Source organism: Gymnogyps californianus, chromosome 1 (assembly GCF_018139145.2).
Source record: "Gymnogyps californianus isolate 813 chromosome 1, ASM1813914v2, whole genome shotgun sequence".
In the NCBI taxonomy this organism is placed as follows: domain Eukaryota; kingdom Metazoa; phylum Chordata; class Aves; order Accipitriformes; family Cathartidae; genus Gymnogyps; species Gymnogyps californianus.
The window spans coordinates 98,394,166-98,412,031 of NC_059471.1; the positions used below are offsets into that span (position 1 = coordinate 98,394,166).

The window sequence follows — 17,866 nt, forward strand, 5'->3', positions numbered from 1 at the left end:
AAGTAGGAAGGGGGAAAAAAAGACCGCGCAGGAATTTGTAACAGGGTGCAGATACTAATGCAAGGTAGTCCTCTTTTTGCAGCTGCGTGTTGAGGTGTGAGTTTATTTGATACACAGTATGTTACCCGTTCCTGTTTATTTCAGAGCATAGCAGGTCATTGTGCTGAGCATAGGAAAGATGGATGATGAATCAGAAATTTTGTGATGTGGAAGATGAAAGTACTTGCTGCAAAAATGGAAATTGCGCTAATGCAGATAATAACTGAGACGTAGTGTCCTTATCAACTACGTGAGGTACGTTTGAGGGACCTTTATGCTTTCTCCCCGTCACCTTGAACAACAAGTATGCTACTATGATTTCTCCACCCCTTTGTTGCTATTCCCATCTGATGGCCCCTAGAACAAGACTGACGTTGCTGCTTCTGTAGTGCTGCGTGTCATCAGTCTGCTGTTTGTGAAGAATGCGACACAGGAAGTCCTAGAAGGCGAACGTCCTGACGAGTAGGTCACACAGCAGTATTGCTGGTCTTGCTGCACTGTGTCCCCTGCGTTTCTGAACCAATGACCAAGAATAGTATTTGTTAATTCAGCCGTATTTAGGATTAAAGTCTTGTCAGGACACAAACTATCTAAAAATAACTGGACGTACACCTCTTGAAATAGTGCAGAGCATCCACAAAACCTCTTGGTTAAAAAACAAAACAAAACATTTTTGACATCAACCTATGATGCGCTTTCTGTGGCTTGTTTTGCACCGTTACACTTTACCTGTTGCATTGTTTACAGTGCTTTCAGGAAAAGAGCTTTTGGGAAATTCCCTGAATTGCTGCTCATGCTCAGCATTGGGCTTTTGTATAAATGTTTAAGTGTTTTATTATATGAGTTTATTCCCCAAAAGCTGTAGCCAAGAAAGGCCTAGCTTGTGCCACAGGTGGGCAGTGCTGGCCCCTTACTGGGGCAGCGGGTGTTAGGAGGGATCGTGCTGTTGACATTAGGTGGAGTTGGGGAGGGCAGTGGTTGGGATGGGCTGTGGGGGAATGTCAGGGTGCCCAGACTCGGTGACCAAAACCCTCCTTAGGCTGTTGTCCAGATAACTGAGCAGCAGGATCCCTTCTGCCGTGACCAAGAGCCAAAGCGACCAGGTGTCCCTTTGTATTCCCATCAGTTGACGTGCTGGCTTTCCACCCAGCGCATCTCCGTGTGGCGGTGGACTGTCCTTTGCTAATTGGGGGTAGCCTACGGATTGGTGAAGGAACCTGTTGGCTGCTTCTGGTGGAGGCTTGAGGTGGAGCGGAGCACGGGTGCCAGCTGGCAGCTGCGTATCAGACGTTGCTCCCTGGCATGCGCAGGTGCCATCGTGGCGTTAGCAGCAGACTTGGCACAAGTATGGAGTCCTTCCTGAAACAGTGAAAGGGGTTGTGTGGGACAGGGACTTCACTTGTGCTGAGAAGTCAGTAGAGCCGGTACCTGCGCAGAAGTAGCTGCTGCTCCAGGCTCCAGCCTGAGGCATATTTCCACGGCCCAGCCAGGCAGAGCATATGAAGCATCAGTGTTCAAGAGCAAACTCATAACAGGGAGTCCTGCTCCTATGCTGATCCTGAGTAACAGCTGTGCTTGCATGTATCTTTGGCTTGGCTTTTGTTGTTGTAGTAGTAAATGCTTTCTCTTTTCGAACAGGGTTCTGCTAGCTTGGTGTGTCTTTGGTCATGTTTCCTCTCCTCCTGCACTCCTCCCTCTCACAGGTTCAGTCTCTTCTTCCTGTTCTCTTCTTGACCTGCTTGCTGTTTCTGCAGCCTCATTCTCTCTTAGACTTGGGTCATGATCTTCGTGTTGCTTTGCCTCTCAGTGGGGCATTGGGAAAATTGCTTATTTGGAGAGCCTTTTCATGGTTAGAAAAGGGAAAACTATCTTCTAGATCCTGCTTGTGTCATGATCTTAGCCATACATAATCAGACTATTTGGCAACCATAATTTAGATTGTCTAGACATCGTTGAGGAGCAATAGAAAGTGTTTATGTAAGGTTTTAATACATACTGCCAAAACTGATTTATAAAAGTGAATATAGATTATCCTTATTTTACGGGTGAAAGCAAATTGGTGAGTTACCATTTCATGGAAGGTCAGTGACAGAGATGGGATTTGTTTTCCCAGTTTTTCTGATGCTCATTACCACAGTGTACCTTTGCCTTTGGAACAAATCTATGATCGTATCTGCAGTTTTTAGGTTCTTAAGATTATTGTGTTTATTAAATAAGTAATCCACCCTTCAGAGATAATTTTTTAAGCTACTGTTTACTAAAATGTTGCACTGAACCAGATGAGCCTTGTTTCTGCAGTGGTTGTCGCTGGTCTGGATTAGTCCTCTGGCCCTGCTTGTTCTGAGGCTCCACAGGAGCTTATCGCAGGGGACACACAGGAATGGCGAGAGGTTGGGGAGAGGAGGGATGGGGAACAGCATGAGACAGCATTGCCTCAGAGAGAAGTGCCTGTGAACCTACAGACATTTAGGCTTGGTAGTGATTTCAGCAACACATGTAATGATATGGCAGTCACTGGGGGATTTTTAGCAACTTTAATTTCTTTAACTTTCCATTGATACTCCTGCAGGGGCAATAATATGTTTGGGTATGCTCTGGGTCAGTCAGCTTCATTACTCCATATAGGGATGTTTCAATAATGGAAAGTAAAAGTCATTCAGAACTAACATCATCTTTTGTATTTTGGCAGGTTTAAAAAATGGCTGAAGATGGCAGTGATGAGACTATGTTTATTTGTAAGTATTGGAAATGAAAATGATCTAACTCTCGTGATGTGACTTGTCTGCTCGGAATGTTTGAAATTAAAGATTAAAACAGACTAAGTTTTTGTTTAGAAAAGTATTTGTGTAAAGGAAGCTTAAACAGCTTATGGAGGAGTAGAGAGAAGGTTGCTCCTTTTAAGCTTACACATTCTCCTGGTTTTGTTGGCAAACACACAAAGAGACCTCTGAATGTGAGTTAGCAGAACAGCTTTTTCATGGTTCAAGTGAGATGGAAGGCCTAACACTAGTCTAAGCCCTTTGTTTATACAGCCACCTTTAGCAACCAGGGATGTCTGTGGGGAACTCTGACCTCCAGCCTGAGTTGAAGATCTGCACTTCCACAGGAGAAAGATGCAGGCTCATTATTCTTTCTGGACAAGCCCAGTTTGAGATGCACCGACTGCCCTGACAAGTCTCATTCTTGGCATTCACTGTGTTTTCTTGTGCCCCTGCAGCTAGGCCTGCGCTTCATGCAGCTTGGCTTTGCGATCTGCCTTCTATGTAACCCTGTGTGCCAGGCTGGGCTCCGTGACCTGGGATCTGGACTCATGGGATCATGGCACTTGAAGAGAGGCTGCAGCAGTGGTGTGCCCAGGGAGTGTGGTGGGCAGTGTCCCATGCTTGATGGATCTTGGCTAGTAGGCTTGTTTCCCAGTGGCATACTAGCCCTGCAGTCTCTCCTTTGTCACCAGCCTGGACATGCAGGATCTGGTGTTACAGTGGAAAAAAGTTAAGAGATGTAGAGTCCGCTCACCTACTTGTATGAGCAGAGGGGGCCCAGATACTGTGGATCTGATCTGGGAAGAGCAGAACAGAGCACGTGTCTTTGGTGGTATGGATTCACAGTCTTTTACCCCTGATGGCTCCACAGCTGCACCTTATGGCAACCGTATCAGAAAGTTCCGCTTCTCCCTCCACCACAGATTCTGAAGAATCACTAGGATTCCTTCAAAAATAGTGTTGACTGAACAGGCATTTTTATTGAGTTGCAGATACCAGTAGTGAAGTTACCTTGTCTTCCCCCTCATAAAAGGACCCTGGTGGATAGCAACAAGGATGGGGATGTGATACCATTCCCTAATTGCACAGATAGAAGGTGTCACACAACACGATTTTACCTCTTCCAGTGGAGGCTGTGTTCATTGAATTCCTTGAGGTTTCTTGTGCTCTCTGTAATTTTTTCCCATGGGATCTGGGGACTGTTTATGTTCTGAAAAAGTGAGTTGTTACAAATGATACTGTCCACTCCCATAGTTAACATCATTGAATAAGTATTTCATAGACATAAGAGAGTTTGGGAATATTTTTTATAGAAGTCTGTGAATATATTCCCCCCAGGGTATTTTACCATTTATCCCATGCTTAGTTTTGTGTTTCTCTTGTGGCTGTAATCTCTTGAAAGTGTCACATATGGTGAGTGTAACAGCCTCGGGGAATGTCTACTGTAAGGCATCCCTTAGATTTTGAGAGACATGCTACACAATGTCAGTATCATATTCCCCCTGCTTTGGTCCTTCATCCACAAAGGAGTGAGAGAAATGTGTAGCTTATTCTTGCATGTAGTTTTGGATAGTGCTGTCTGCACCTTGTTGAACCTGTGCAGTGGCTATCTTTGCAGAAGTGAGGGGTGCCTAGGTGCAGTCAAAAAGATAAGGGGAATGACAAAGTGCTTCATTTCCTTTGGCAGCAAAGCCTGTTTAAGAAGCTGTCGCTCTGGCTATTCCTTCCTGTCCCTGTTGGTTATGACAACCCTTTGTGGATGATAATCCAGTTCTTTTCAGCAGTCTGGTTTACACATTCCTCTGTGGCTCCTCCACCCTCTCTGGTTTTGGAAATTTGTATTTAGCCCAGATTATTTCAGTAATATTAAGCGCAGCATGAGCTACAGGCACACCTAAGGGGGTGGGAGGTACGGTAAACAGTGCGGGACGGGGGAGACCATTTGGCTGTAGGCTTAGTTTTGATGCTCGTGCTATGTGGATAGCACTTGCCCGCAGATCCTTTCCTCTGATACAGCTATCTGGTGCTGTACAGCAAACTGGCCTGGGAAATTCATTCAGCTGAAAAATAAACCGATGGGAAAAGCTGGTTGTTTCATTTCTTGGTTCACCAGAAGGCAGCACAAACAGCTGTCCAGGAAGCAGCGGCCAGGCTTGGGAGTTGCACGAGCTGGTACTGCCATTTGTCAAATGTATGTGGATTTTGACTGCTAAGCTGTTTTTATTGCCAGAAGAAGAAACAACGTGGAGCTGTGCATTGTAGTTTGGGATCCCTTTTCCACGTCTTAGAAGAAATCCTTTTGTTAGTTCACTGGGACAGATACTGGGAGGGAGAGGTTTCCAGTTAGGAGTACAGAGTAGCTTTACCAGAGGCGACATACCCTGGAATGGCATGGCTTTGTCTTGTTTTGTTCCCAAACAAGGTGTAACCGCCCTCTGCTTTGCGTCCTTACTGGGGTTACCTGACTTACCCTTGTGAGCATGGAGCTCAGATGGAAATTGCACTATAGGAATATAAGCCCTGTGCAATTACCTTTTCTTAAGCTGTGTCAGCAGCTGACCAGGCAGGGCAGTTTGACAGCTGTTTTTCACAGTGAAGCAATGCATCTGCATTTGAAATCCTGTTAAGTTGGCTTATTTTAGAAAGCCTCAAATTATCCTGGTCTGAAAATTGTTTCTTAGGAACCGTTCAGTTCTGGGTAATTTACAGCCACTTAAACTAAAAGTTAATTTACGTAAGCTGACAGTGAATTAAGAAGTGGCCAAAGTATATTGTGCAGCCAGCTGACTTGTTTGGAAAGGCACCAGAAGGTATCTTGGAGGTATCTCTCCCTGCGCTGTGGGTGAGGAGCGTGAGTGTGCCAGGCGTGGCTCCGGGCAGAGCTGGGCTCCCACACCATGCTCGTGCCCTGCTGAGGCCCTGTGCCAGTTCTGCTACTGGTAATGGGTTTATGCCTCCTGTTGCTAAAAAGACCGTGCCACCCAAGCTGTTTCTAAAAGCCTGGGTTCTGGTGAAGGTAGTAATGTGGTTTTCTTTAGCTGCTAGATGTTACAGCACTTTGTCTGAAGAATAATGCCATCTTTAAGCAGAATATTTACTGTGGAGGTAAGGCAATTACTTTCCTTTGAGGGAGAATTTAAACAATTGTCTTCTGATAGTACTGATCACGGTGTGTGTTACCTCACCTACACAGGTGCCAGCTATCAACTTGATGTTCAATTATACATGTTCTTTTAAGCAATATAACTAAACATCTGCCTCCATATGTATGTATTTTGCCTGGTGCTAGGTTTTGTATTTGGCTCTTGAAAGGAGGCAGCTGTCTTACAAAAGTGTTTTTCATCAACCTTTCTGTACGCTGTCTGCTTCCTTGCAGGGTGCGAGGACTGTGGGCAGTACCATGATTCAGAGTGTCCTGAACTGGGCCCAGTGGTGACAGTCAAAGACTCCTTTGTATTGAGCAGGGCAAGGTAAGGAACGTGTGTATTAGTTCTGACTAACCGAACACCGATGTTAGTTCTTTAAAGCATATTTGCTGTTTAATGGGTGTCACACTGACAGCTGAGAAGTGAAGTCCCAATCTATGGAAAGCACATGGCCTTGATTAAATAGAAAAATTGATGTACACACTTAAGTACTCTACTGAATTGAAGCCAAAAAATAACTTGCTGCTCATCAGGACTTGGCTTCTTTGCTGAGGTTTCTGGCAAAAAGTCAGATAGTGCCAGATGGGGTGATGACTTCTGTCTTGGTCGAGTACCTGCAACTTTTTCCCCTCCTCAGATGCACCATATTAGTTTCAGAGAAGTGTGTGTGGATTTCTCATTTGCATGAATGGTTGTGTCCTCCTGCTTGGTATAACCTCTGTAGTTCCTCCACTGAGAAGCAAAACAAGATGTTCTCATTATTATGAGTCTTTATGAATGATTAGGGGTAATGCTTCTGTCAGAAAATGTGTGACAGCACAGCAGAAACTTCCGTGCTTGCCAAAAGAAACAAACAGACTAAATCTAGTTAGGAGAAAACAACACTGAGTAGTGATTTTTACAGAGAAAGGCAATCAGGCATTGTCAGCAAAATTCGTATTAAGGTGTAAAATGTAAGGCTAAGGAAAAGAAACAACTATTGTGAAGATGCAGTACCAAAAACTGCAGTCCAAAAATGGAAGAGAGTTCAAATGGATTCATGTATTACATAATGTGCTTAGGGATTCCATATTTCTTCTTGGACAGAAAACATGGGCACGTGGGCAGCAAGTCTGACACATGCTGGCTATGTAGGCCATACTGTATATTCCCAGGATCATTTTGTAACAAATACTGAACGTGCTGGGTCTGCTGCGTGGGTGCCATGACCCCTCTCTGCCTGGGCAGGATGCTCTTGGTGTCGCACAGTGTGCACTGGCTGCACGTGTGCAGGAGCCGTAGCCATTTTTCTGGGCCTTCCCAGAAAAGGAAGCTCCCTGCAGCTCCTGCCAGGCACCGCCTTCCTGTGCCTGGAAACCTGCCGTGGATGATCTCCTGCAGCAAGTGTTGATGGGGACTACTGTCTTAACAGCCCTGACCCTAGAGGTGCTTTGGTCTTGAGGGTAATTTCAAAATGCCCATAGGAATAATAGAAACTGGTGATGGAGGTGCTTTTCTTATACACGGAAGCTGGGCAGTGCAGTAAGTCTCTAGCCCGTACTAAGATTCAATGACAAATTAAACTATTATTTCTTACTTTTTATCTTTTTTTTCTTTTTTTGCCTTGCAATTTAATGCTCTTATTGATTTGTACGGTGGAGAATTACCGTAGTGTTCAGATGTTCCAACTGTGAACGTTTGCAAATATGGTGCATGCACTGGTTTTCAGCCTTTTTTTGACATGCAGATGCTAAGTTTTCCCTAGTGGAAGTGTGGGCTGCTGGATAGTGGATTTGAAAGCACAGTTTAAAAATGGCCGTGTGACAGAAAAATGTATTTATTTTCCTGAAGAGTTTACAGCTGAAAACAGGTAAGATAAGAAAGGGAAGGAAGAAATATAATTGCAGCCTTTATTTTATAGCTGGGGAACAGTAGCTGAGAGAATGAGTTGTCTGAGGTTGAGGGCAAGTTTAACCACAAACTGGATATGAATCTCTTAAAAACCAGTCTAGTTGCTTAACCACATGATTGTTGTTTCCTCCGTCCTACTGCAAAGATAAAATACATACTTTATGGTCAAAAAAGAAGCGTTAAGAAATATCTCCTGAACGTCACTGTCTCTAACATTGCATATTCTGTTATTAAAACTGAAAGCATTTTTTCAATTCATTTGCTTATCACTATGATTGCAATCTTCTTGTATTTCTCTTCATCTAGACAGGAAAGCAGATCTGCCCGTGTCAGCTTCTGTAGAGTATTCAGTAGCCTGTTGTCATGGTTTAACCCCAGCCAGCAACCAAGCACCACGCAGCCGCTTCCCCCTCCCCCCTCCCAGTGGGGTGAGGAGGAGGAAAGGGAAAAAAAGTAAAACTCGTGGGTTGAGATAAGAACAGTTTAATAACTAAAGTAAAATATAATACTAACAATAGTAATAATGAAATATAATAATAATAATAGTAATGAAAAGGAATATAACAAAAAAAAAGGAGGGAGGAGGGGAAGGAAAAAACCCAGTGATGCACAATGCAATTGCTCACCACCTGCTGACCACGATGCCAGAGCCACGATCCGTGCCTCCCGGCCAGCTCCCCCCTGTTTACATACTGGGCATGACGTTCCATGGTATGGAATACCCCTTTGGCTAGTTCAGGTCAGCTGCCCGGCTCTGCTCCCTCCCAGCTTCTTGCACACCTGCTTGCTGGCAGAGCATGGGAAACTGAAAAATCCTTGGCTTAAGATAAGCACTACTTAGCAACAACTAAAACATCAGAGTGTTATCAACATCATTCTCACACTAAATCCAAAACACAGCAATATGCCAGCTACTAAGAAGAGAGTTAACTCTGTCCCAGCTGAAACCAGGACAATGATTTTTTTAGCTTTTCATCCGTTAGCACAGACCTGAAAAAACAGGGTTGCATTTGGTGTCTGTAAAACCAATATGGTGGTTCCAGTCATATGATTTTTTTGGAATATATTCTGTGTATTATATGTAGTAACAATATTTACTACATATAGTTCTTCTCAGATGCTTGTTTGGTAAATGAGAGAGGCTGGGAGCACAGAAACACTTGTGATCAATGTATCAATGTTTGTAATAAGGGAGCTAGAAGACAGAAGGGAAACTTCCAGGACTTTCATCTTAAGGGCTATGATCTGCATAAGTATATAAGGTGTTAATTTGGGGAGGGTTATAGGTTATTTTTTAAAATAAGCATGATCATAACCAAAGATCTGTAAAGTCATACGATAATTCATTTTGGAAGAGGTCTCAGGATATTCCAGTCAGAACTAACATCCAGGCTGAACTGCTCATTTTTCATTTTTATGTATATTGTCTCTTCTGCTCTTGCCATGAGCCCCTGGGAAGAGCCTGACTCCTCTGTCTCAATGATGTCCCTGTAGGTATGCACAGGTGGCTGTTTGGGCCCCCACAGCCATCTCTTCCCCAGGCTGATCAAGCTCTGCTTCCCCAGCCTCTCCTCACAGGGTGACTGCTCTAGCCCTTGACCATACTGGTGGTCCTCCCCTGAGGTCACTCCAGTTTGTCAATGTCTTTCCCATATTGGGAGCCCAAAACAGGAGGCAATACATAGATAGGGTCTAGCAAGTGCAGAGCAGAGGGGGACAATCACTTGCCTCAGTCTGTTAGCTGCTCCTGTTCATACCATCCAGGATGTGTTTGGCCTCCTTTGCTGGTGGGGCATGCTATGGCCTCGTGTCCAGCTTGCTGCCCACCACCACCCCCAAGGTCTTTCTCCCTGGTGATGATACTGGCTGGGGTTCTTCCTTCCCAGGTGCAGGACTTTGCATTTGTCATTGGAATTTCATGTGGTTCCTGTCAGTGTATCTCTCCAGGCTATGCAGGTCCCTCTGGATAACAATCCTGCCCTCAGATGTGTGGACCGTGTCCCCCAGTTAGTATGATCTGCAAACTGGATGAGAGTGCACTCTGTTGCCCCTTCTAGGTCATTGATAAAGACATTAAACAGTACAGATCTGTTGTGGTTTAACCCCAGCCAGCAACTAAGCATCATGCAGCTGTTTCCCCCTCCCCCATCCCAGTGGGATGGGGAGGAGGGAAAAAAAAAAAGGTAAAACTTGTGGGTTGAGATAAGAACAGTTTAATAACTAAAGTAAAATAAAATATAATACTAACTAATAATAATAATAATAATTGTAATGAAAAGGAATATAACAAAAAAAAAGCAGATTAAAACCCCAGAAAAGACAAGTGATGCACAATGCAGTTGCTTACCACCCACTGACCAATGCCTGAGCAGCGATCTGCCCCTCCTGGCCAACTCCCCCCAGTTTATATACTGGGCATGACGTTCTATGGTATGGAATATCCCTTTGGCTAGTTCAGGTCAGCTGTCCTGGCTATGCTCCCTCCCAGCTTCTTGCACACCTGCTTGCTGGCAGAGCACGGGAAACTGAAAAGTCCTTGGCTTAAGATAAGCGCTACTTAGCAACAACTAAAACATCAGAGTGTTATCAACATCATTCTTACACTAAATCTAAAACACAGCACTGTACCAGCTACTAAGAAGAGAATTAACTCTATCCCATCCAAAACCAGGACAAGGTCCCAGCACAGACCTCTGTGATACCCCAGTTGTTGTAGCCTCCAGGTAAAGAACCATTGATCATGACCCTCTAAGCCTGACCATCCAACAGGTTATTTACTCTAGTAGTTGTGTACCCATCCAGACCATAACATCCCAACTTGTATACAGAGATAGTGTTGAAAGCCTTACTGAAGTCAAGGGAAATGGCATCCACTGCTCTTCCCTCATCCACAAACCTGGTCATTTTATCCTGGAAGGCAAACAGTCTGTCAGGCACGAGTTGCCCTTAATCAATCCATGGTGACTGTTGCCAGTCACCTTCTCCTTGTGCCCATAAATGCCTCCCAAAAGGTCTTGTTCCATGATTTTCCCAGGGACTGAAGTGAGGCTGACCAACCTGTAGTTCCTTGTATCATCCTTTTGGCCTGTTTTGAAGATGGATGCAACGTTTGTCTTTCTTCAGTCATCAGGGACCTCCCCTGATGCCCATGATCTTTCCAAGACGATAGAGAATAGTCTCACTATGGTATTGGACTTCTCTGTCAGTACTCGCAGGTGCAGCCTGTCAGGTCCCTGGACTTACATGGGTTGAGCTCTCTCAAGTAATCACTGGTTTGGCCCTCCTCCACTACTGGTAGCTGTTCTCCTCTGTTTATTTATAAATCCTCATAGAAGTTAGGGTATGTTGATCAGAAAACTTCGCTGTCACTGGAGATTGGAGAGATAGATGTTGACTTCTTTCTTCCATGGGTTCCTGCAGTGTTGTCCCATGTGTAACTGTTCTTTTTTCTTAATTCTCTCTTCAATTTTTAGATCATCTCTGCCTTCTAATTTGGAGATAAAACAGTTGGAAGATGGGACTGAAGGAGTGTTTGCTCTGACTCAGCTAGTGAAACGTACCCAGTTTGGCCCATTTGAGTCCAAGAGAGTTGCCAAGTTGGAAAAAGAATCAGTTTTTCCCCTGAAGGTAAGACATGGCACATGAAAAGCAGTAACAAGGAGTCAGTTTTACCTGTGATGAATTTATGCTATCTAACGCTATGGGAAAAAAAATGTGTGTAGGGGGGTTATTTGGGACATCTTTTAGGCATGCCCTATAACGGACTAGCTAAACAAGCATCCTCTGGGAAAGATACAGAAGAACCAAACTAGAGGCTCGTTCTGCACGTTTGAAGTGAACATCCTTATAGGAGATAGGGCTAGGATACAGTTAGCAAAACTGCTTGTCTTTCACCTTCTGCATGTGATGATACAAGAGGGACAATGACTATGGCCATTCATTTCAGTTGTTTTAATGAGTCTCTTCAATTTGATTGTATTTGCTTAATGAGCGACATATACATTAGGTTTATGCAACATGCAGAATAATTTTTTTTTCTGTCTTGCATTTGTTTTATTTTTCTCTTGACAAGTTTTGATAGGAAAAATGCTACGGTAAAAACGGAATTCAGTCTTAGTTTTCAGTAATACCTAACTCAGAAGTAAAGATTTAGAAATGTGACTCTGGCTGATGTGTGTTTCATAGCATGCTGTTTGGATTCCCCTCCATTCTTCTGTATTCACTCATTCAAATTTTGTGAGAAACTGGTGGCTATAGCAAGAATTCTTAGGATAGAAGTTTGGGTTGTTCCCATCCTGCCCCTGGTAGTCTGTCTCAGACTTACTCATCTGAAGATGTGACTGATACATGAAGCATGCCTGATGCAAGTGTTGAGGCTTGCTTTGTCTCTGATATACATTGAACGGAAGCCATTGCAAAAGCAGAAAATAAAAATTCTTCTTAACTTTGTGTTATTTGTTAGGGTTTTATTATATGCATATTTTGCTTGGCAGGTGTTCCAGAAGGATGGGCCCCTGGTATATTTTGACACCTCAAATGAAGATGATTGCAACTGGATGATGATGGTGCGACCAGCCACCGAATATGAGCATCAAAACTTAACTGCCTTCCAGCATGACAATGATATTTACTTCACAACCTCCCGGGACATCCCACCAGGAACTGAGCTGCGAGTGTGGTATGCAGCTTTTTACGCCAAAAAAATGGAAAAGCCAGTGCTGAAGCAGGTCACTAGTATTGCCAATGGTATGTGTGGGGGCCTTTTTTCCTTCCTAAGGGCCCAGTCCTGATAGGGACTGATAGTCCCCTACTGTTGTAGTTGACAGTGCTGTTTATCAAATAGGCTCTGACCCTGAGTTTGTTAGCCTTTAGAGTCAGGCTAACCTGCATACATGGTTGCCCTACAAGAAGGAAGCATAGCTTCTTCACCATGATATATTTGTGTTTTTGAAAACGGATGGCCTAGCTGATGATTCAGCCTCTTCAGATAAACTAGATAAATAGTTCTTAACTGAAGAACTGGTGGTTCCATCAAAAACATTTCTGGGTACAAGAGCAAAGGAACCCAAGTGTCAGTGTAAGTCTAAACATATAAGCAGATTTGCTAAAGAAGCCATTCTTTTTCAGTTGTAGTGAAAATGTTTTGGTTTTGCTCAGAACTGTTATACAGTTCTAAAAAACTACTTTTATCCTTAGGTGGGACCCACTAGAATAAGATAAGCTCAAGAGTGAACTGCCATTCCATGTGATTGCTTGTGCATTGGCAAAGAAAGGCAGCAGATTTTTTAGAATCTGAATTAGAATTGCCAGAAGTCTTTTGTTCCTCTTCCCCTTCGTTTCCTTCTACTTTTGCATTTCTGCAGCTAAAAGGCATGATCGTTTAGCATTGCAAGGGCATTTTCTTTCTGCTCTTGAGTTGGGAGTGCTCCCTGAATGGTATTACTGCTACGCTGAGTGTAATTTGGGGTGACAAATGGCTTGGGGAGAGGCCATTGCCATCAGCATGCTTTATGGCTGATCTTGATGGTAAGCACAGTCTTAAGTGCTACAGCTGAATCAATGCAGTTAACAAGTTTCTGCATTCTAAGATGTTTCCAGTTGGTATTAACTGAGAGGTTTCATCTTTTTCCTCTTTAGTTTAACCTGTTCATGTATTTTTGTGTGCATTTGGATATTTAAAAATATTGTTTAGGTATGTCCTGCTTTCTCTGTTCAGCACTTTCACTATATGCTCCAGAATATGAAAGGCGCATTGTATGAGATTCAGACATAAGAATGTCCTGGTTAGGATTTTACATGAGAATGTTTTTTGCAGGCCTGCTGTAGGGCAAAACTTTCTCACTATGATTACTGTCCTCAGCACAGAGGAAGAGAATCAAAGGGTCTGGAAAGTAAAGAAAAGGAACTGTTTTTCCTCTTCACAGATATGTGCTTGGTAGTGATGGAATCTGATAAAGAAGGGAATAAAATCTCTTCAAAACCTTCGTCTGCTGTCTTCCCCCATAAAAAAACGAAGAAATCCAGCATACCAACAGCTGATCCAGCAGGTATGCAAAATTACGGTATTTTTAAGGAAGATAGAGGACAGGTGTAGATCTAAAGAGCTGTTAGGTGTACCACTTCTATGCAGATACTATGGTTATATAACTTTCACCAAATATTAATTTAGAGAGGATTTGAAAGTCTGGATTTTTCTTTTTATTTTCATGAGCACGGTGCTTAAAATACATATGCAGGTTAAAAAGTGACAGAGGGGTCGATAAACTGCTTCTGACTTTGGAGATGGTTAGTGTTGGGGTGGGGGCAATTACAAAGAAAATCTTCAGACTCTCTGTGCAAAGTGTCATAGTTCAAATGATCGGGTTCTAGAAGAAAACATGAGACTGTGAGTGAATGTAAGAACAGTGCTGTTTGGAAATGACAAGAACACTGGCCATCCCCAAATTACAAGAATACCAGAAGCCTATTAGAGTTCAGACTGTTCTAGATTACAGGAACTCAAATTTAGATAAACTTATAAGCAATACAGATACTCTTGGCAAAGAACATATGGCTCAGGAAATAACTAGTGGTGTCATAGGAACTCAATCCCCAAGGTCGATTATAAAGCAACGCCCCCTCACCCTGTAATCTCTGATAAGTGGAACAATGAAATTAAGAGCCCACTTAACACAAATTGCCATGTGTAAAAGTAAACTCAGAGTATGTAGTGTGAAGATCAGGATCAAAAGAAAACCATTCTGGGTCTATTATTTGAAAAGATTACTTTGGTAAATTTTGCTTACGAATACTAAAAGTAGCCAGGAGAAAAGGAGGAGAGTTGTTTCAGATGTGTACAGAGCAATTCATCAGAAGATCCATTTATTTAACTTGGATACCATCACAGCTAACACGTGAAGTTGACTGGGGAGTTGTCTTTCAGTTTGACATCATTGATTTTTCCAGGGGAGGAAAAAAACTATGAAGAATTTGAACAGCCCCTCCTACATCCTTCATCCTACTGTCTGAAAATCCGACTTCAATAGAAACAAAATGCTGCCTGTTATACTTTGGGAACCCTACAGTGTTCCCACTGATGTAGTGTTTTGGTGTTTCCAAAACAAAATATGCCTCTCTTGATTCTGACTATTTGCCTCAAGTCGTACAAAGTAGTTGCCAACTGACAGATCTGTGCTTCCAAGTAAACTGCGTTGCCCTGCAGCTGCCCTGGAAGCCTGAAGAAGTGGGAACCTAAACAGGACCTGACTCTTCCCAGCAAACCAGTGCACAGCTAGGGTTTCTAGGTTTACTGCTTGAGGCAGCTAAGGAGCAAGGGCAGTGCAGAGTCAGGGACAATTTTCCAAGACAGACTTCAGTTTTGCAGATAGTGGTTTTTCAGTTTTGCTAGCCTGCAACTTCATGTGACAGATACAGTAGCTTACATGTTGCTTACCAATCTGACTTTTTTTTTTTTAATGTTATGCAAAATCTTGTGGTTTAGGTTTGCTGGTTTTGGCCTCCCGAACAGAGCTCCCAAGTTAAGAAGTTCTTTATGTAGCCTGCGAAGAAGGAATTTCTGTTGCTGAATTGTCTATTCATTTTTTATCTATTTATTACAGCATGGATGAGATCACACCTCTGTAGTGCAGAACATTGAAAGTAACTTGTAGCAGGGAACAACCTCTGCCTCAGAGAATCTTTTATTTTGGTTTAAGAGCCAACAGTGTAAAGGAGGAAGTAAGTTTATTGTCCCATTACAGATGAGGTCCTCAGGCAGAGAGAGATGAACTGACTTGCTAACGATCATACAAGAAATCTGTGGCAGAAACTGAGGCACAGTTTGAATCTGCTGTGCTGCCATTCACTTAACCTAATTTCAGTGTCATCCTCCTCTGGGGGAGTCTTGTAGACTGGAATATTCAGCTTTGTGTGTACCAAAAAAATCTCTGAACCAGTCCAGATTTATCAGATCCTCTTGACAAATTCAGACCTATCAACCAAGGACTTAAAGACAATGGACTGTGAGCAGAGTAACCATTTTCCTCTTTTCTTTTTTTTTTTTCATTCCAGTTCCATTTTCCCCCTAATTTCTTCCTTATTTTCTTTATGTGGCATGAGCTGATATGTTAATTAAAACATTAATATGGTGGTTTCATAGAACATCTAATTAATGAAACTGCTCAAAACCAGGTTTTCATTGTCCTCACCCTTACTTCCGGTAATCCAAATGTTCTTACTCTGCAATGCTCTTCACAGAGAGCAAGGAGGCTTCTCCTGCTTCTGTCCTCAGCTGACCCAGAAACGGACTGGTAACCCCAGTTTTAAAGGTGCTAAAAATTGCTTTATATTGTGCCTTTGGTAATCCTAGTTCTTTAGAAAGTGATAGAGGGACCCTCAAGACTTTACAAGAGTACTGATATTCTCTCCTGGCATCATTTAGTTTCTGTTCTGACTTCTCATATGTTCTGATGTTTCAAGTGTTCATGTTTGGAAGATCCTGAAGTGGTCCCAGCTGCCCCTGAGGGCCTCTTACTGCTTAAATCGTAACTTGTGATACTCAGGGAGTTATTGCAAGATAAACAAAGCTACAGGGATTTACCACCTTCCCATTTTCAAAGCTTTTCAGTATTTCTTGTTGTTGTGATTTAGTGAATGCTCCAGAAGGCAGTGGAGCTGCAGAAGCAGAGTCCAGCCAGTGGACGTGTAAAGTGTGTTCATCTGCTTTCCAGGAGCCTCAGCTGCTGACAGGTAGGAAGTGCTAGAAATTCATGAGAGTACTGAGAAGCATCAGGAGAATTCTGCTCTTCCAGAGCAGGACACTGTGAAGCCATGCCCCATCCATGAGGCAGTAAGATAAAGGTTTTAATTTTTGTGTTCTTTTAAGAAGAAGGGTAGCGGGGAAGGTAAAACAGTGATATTTTGGATATGGTAGTGGTCAGTCTCTGGGCAAACAACTGCGATGTTGAATCCAGAAGGAATAAAACTGTTGTCTAGAAGATGACATGTGAATGTTAGGAATATCAAGGATGGGGAACTGCATGAGCAGCATATAAGGTCAATGATGCCAGCTTATACTTAGTGATATTGTCTGTCTGGTATTTATGGCACAGATTTAGTAAAGGTAATGAAATAATATTTTTTTTTTCTGCATTTCATTTGCAGCTATTTTATGCAGTTTTCGAAAGAACTTAAAATATTTAAGAGCTCTGACCATTTGATGAATCATTTTTGAAAAGGGGACTTAGGCTGCTAAATAACTTGGGCATTTGGAAAAATGTACCCATTATCAGGGAGCACAACCTTTTTACAGTGATATCTAACAAATCTCTTTAAAAATTCAGTCCCTGTGAGTAATTGTTTCAATGTTTAATAGCCTGTATGCTTTTATTTAGGAAGGTATTGTGACTGCTTTTGAAATAACTTGAAGTGAGTCTCTGCTAAGTGAGGTTGACCCAATAGATAGGCTTCAGCTGCATCCATCCCTTTGAGTATTTCATGGCAGTTTCTTTCCTCCTTACTCTCTTGTTCTTTCTCGTCCACCCAGAGCACTTGCTGAGTCACCTGGAACAAGCTAAAGGTGCCCCCCAAACCAGCCAAAATGAGGCTGTTGCAGAGAAAGCAGCAGGGACTCCCCCTGTGGATCAGCCAGTGATTTGTGATGCAGCCAGTGCCAGTACAGACTCAAGGAGGAAGGCCAGGCGGGGAAGAAAGCCCAAGACAGCAAAAGCAGAAACTCCTCTTGTCATTGTTGAAGAGAAAGATTCTGCAGGTAAAACAACACTTAAGAAAATGCTAAGCACATATCCCCTCATACATCTGTACTGATGCCTTCTCAGAAAGGCCTAAAAAGTAGCAGAGACAAGACGGAGGTTTTTAGTTAGATCACTAAAGCAGACGATTTACAAACTTTATTAATTATCTCTGAGGGCCTTGTCTACGCTAAATGTTCCAGCACCTACAGTTAGATTGCCTGCATTCTCCTGTGACAGTTTTAGTAATAGAGAAGCGCAGAGAAACAGGATAGTTATTATGAGAGACCTGCTTAGCTTT

The 17,866-nt window shown here is 42.9% G+C and overlaps 1 protein-coding gene across 4 annotated transcripts in view; it reads left to right on the forward strand.

Annotated features, from left to right (window-relative positions):
• Positions 1-236: 236 nt before the first annotated feature.
• PRDM15 (PR/SET domain 15) overlaps positions 237-17,866 on the forward strand; it is a 37,572-nt gene continuing 19,942 nt past the window's right edge. For 3 of the 4 annotated variants that reach the window (XM_050906405.1, XM_050906415.1, XM_050906423.1), the window contains exons 1-9: positions 237-294; positions 401-501; positions 2,729-2,774; positions 6,178-6,271; positions 11,311-11,464; positions 12,331-12,583; positions 13,762-13,884; positions 16,466-16,564; positions 17,361-17,585. In XM_050906405.1, coding sequence (XP_050762362.1) covers positions 2,738-2,774; positions 6,178-6,271; positions 11,311-11,464; positions 12,331-12,583; positions 13,762-13,884; positions 16,466-16,564; positions 17,361-17,585 — 985 coding nt within the window. In that variant the 5' untranslated portion in view covers positions 237-294; positions 401-501; positions 2,729-2,737. Of the gene's footprint in view, positions 295-400; positions 502-2,728; positions 2,775-6,177; positions 6,272-11,310; positions 11,465-12,330; positions 12,584-13,761; positions 13,885-16,465; positions 16,565-17,360; positions 17,586-17,866 lie in introns of those variants that run through there. The other variant, XM_050906432.1, reaches the window with a different exon arrangement.